The sequence below is a fragment of the Papaver somniferum genome, chromosome 8 (genome assembly GCF_003573695.1).
Source record: "Papaver somniferum cultivar HN1 chromosome 8, ASM357369v1, whole genome shotgun sequence".
Taxonomy (NCBI): Eukaryota; Viridiplantae; Streptophyta; class Magnoliopsida; order Ranunculales; family Papaveraceae; genus Papaver; species Papaver somniferum.
In genome coordinates, this window is record NC_039365.1 from 1,600,086 (window position 1) to 1,601,956 (window position 1,871).

Genomic DNA, 1,871 nt, shown 5'->3' on the forward strand with positions numbered 1-1,871 from the left:
AGGTGTCAATGATTACCAAAACTATACTTATCTGCATCAACTATTCACAATCTCAGGAGGATGGAATCACTATCTTATCTTTCATCTTTTTGAAGCTCCTACATCAAGATTAATCCTCATATTATCCATTCATCTACAACATGAAGATAGACAAGTTTGGACTCTGGAGAGAAGTGGAATGTTCTTTGTAAAGTCATCATATAGAAGAATCTTTGAAGATCAGAATAATGGTCATTCTGTTGGCCAAAGGAAGCTGAAAATATTTAAAAAATTATGGAAGCTTCCCCTACTTCCAAGAATATCTCAATTTCTATGGATGTCTGCTTGACGTTCTGCAGACCAGAGACAAGCTATATTATGTTATTCAAGATGGGAATTATCATTGTCCATTGTGTTCTCAAACCCTTGAAACATCCTCTCACAGTATTCTTCACTACAACATTTTTAGAGCAGTATGGTTTGCAGTTCTTGGCCTACATATACATCATGATGCTATTTTGGTGGAATGGTTCTCCAGCTGGTTTGATAAATTCTCAACTAATCAGATCAAACAAGTGGATATTTGCAAGATAGATATAGTGTCCTGGTGCTTATAAAATACAAGATGTGACACTTTTTTTAAGGGTGCTAAGATTACTCTTGACTCAATTATACACAGATGCAATTTAGAGATTGATCTCTTACAACAGAAACCTACAAGTCTACCAATTCAAGTTCCTAGACAGTCTAGAGCCAATCTTCGCCGGAGTCCTCCTCCTCTTGATACTCTTAAAATTAATGTTGATGGTTCATTTAATTATGATAATAAAACTGGTGGCATTGGTCTTATAGTGCGTGATTTTGCAGGTGCACAAAGGAGATCCAAATGCATCTACTTAGAAGCTGCTTGGAGTCCAGAGCATGTAGAAAGCAAAGGTCTATGGGAAGCTGTCAAGTGGGCTGAAGAGATGCAGTTAGTGAATGTTCAATTTGAAATGGATTCACAAATTGTTGCAGATGCAGTTAACAAAAACAGTACAACAGTAGACTGGAAAATTCGAAATTTGCTCTTGGATATCAAAAGTGTCTTCTCTAATTATAGTTCTTGGAAATGCAGTTATGTACCCAAAGAAAAAAATAAAGTGGCAGACATATTAGCTAAGTATGCCCGAGTCTCTCGTGTTAGTAGTGTTTGGTTATTATCTATCCCTGAAATTATTCATAATCAGATTCAGGAAGATGCAAACATTGTAAACTCTGAAGTTTAATCAATATATCTCTTGTTTCAAAAAGAAATAAAATAAATAACAACTAAGAATTTTTTATTTATTCTTGAAAATAACTTTTTGAGATGTTTGGAGGTCTTTTGACCTTTGTATATATCTTGTAAATATTTATTTTCCGCTTTAATATATCCTTCCTTTCTAAACTTTTTTTTTTAATTTATTCTTTGACTATTAATAATATGTGCCGTAACGACAATGCATGAAACTAACATAGAGTTCTAGTATATATCTAACAAAACCATATAGAAAAAGAGTAATTCAATATGTATCTAAATAACAATCATATTTAATTAGGTTTCAAAATCTTGTTAGGATATGTTCCACATATTAGAACTTATGTTTGATAAAATAATTTTTTAAGTTGGTTTAAAGTGCAGTTGATTTAAGAGTAATTACTAAAATTAAATCTTGCTAGTCAAATTGTTTTATCGTGTTATTTTTTTTTTTTTGATGACCAAAACCAAAACAGCATAATCTCGAAGAAACTTTGATTAATACTCCACACAATATCTTTAAGATTGTATCATCAATCTGTTTAACAATCCTTTTCATTTTACTAAATAGAAAAAATGTAAATAGTTGTTAACTAATTTATTTGATGAAGGA

General features: G+C 31.6%; 1 protein-coding gene across 1 annotated transcript; it reads left to right on the plus strand.

Annotated features, from left to right (window-relative positions):
• Positions 1-273: 273 nt before the first annotated feature.
• Positions 274-1,247, plus strand: LOC113304154. The gene is made up of 2 exons (XM_026553215.1): positions 274-554; positions 659-1,247. Exons 1-2 carry the CDS (start codon positions 274-276, stop codon positions 1,245-1,247), a joined length of 870 nt encoding a protein of 289 aa, XP_026409000.1.
• The last annotated feature ends 624 nt before the right edge of the window (positions 1,248-1,871 follow it).

Coding starts and splice junctions, on each gene's coding strand:
- LOC113304154 (XM_026553215.1), top strand. CDS start 274: ATGGAAGCTTCCCCTACTTCCAAGAATATCTCAATTTCTATGGATGTC. Junction 555..658: donor CAACTAATCAGATCAAACAA/GTGGATATTTGC, acceptor AATTATACACAG/ATGCAATTTAGAGATTGATC.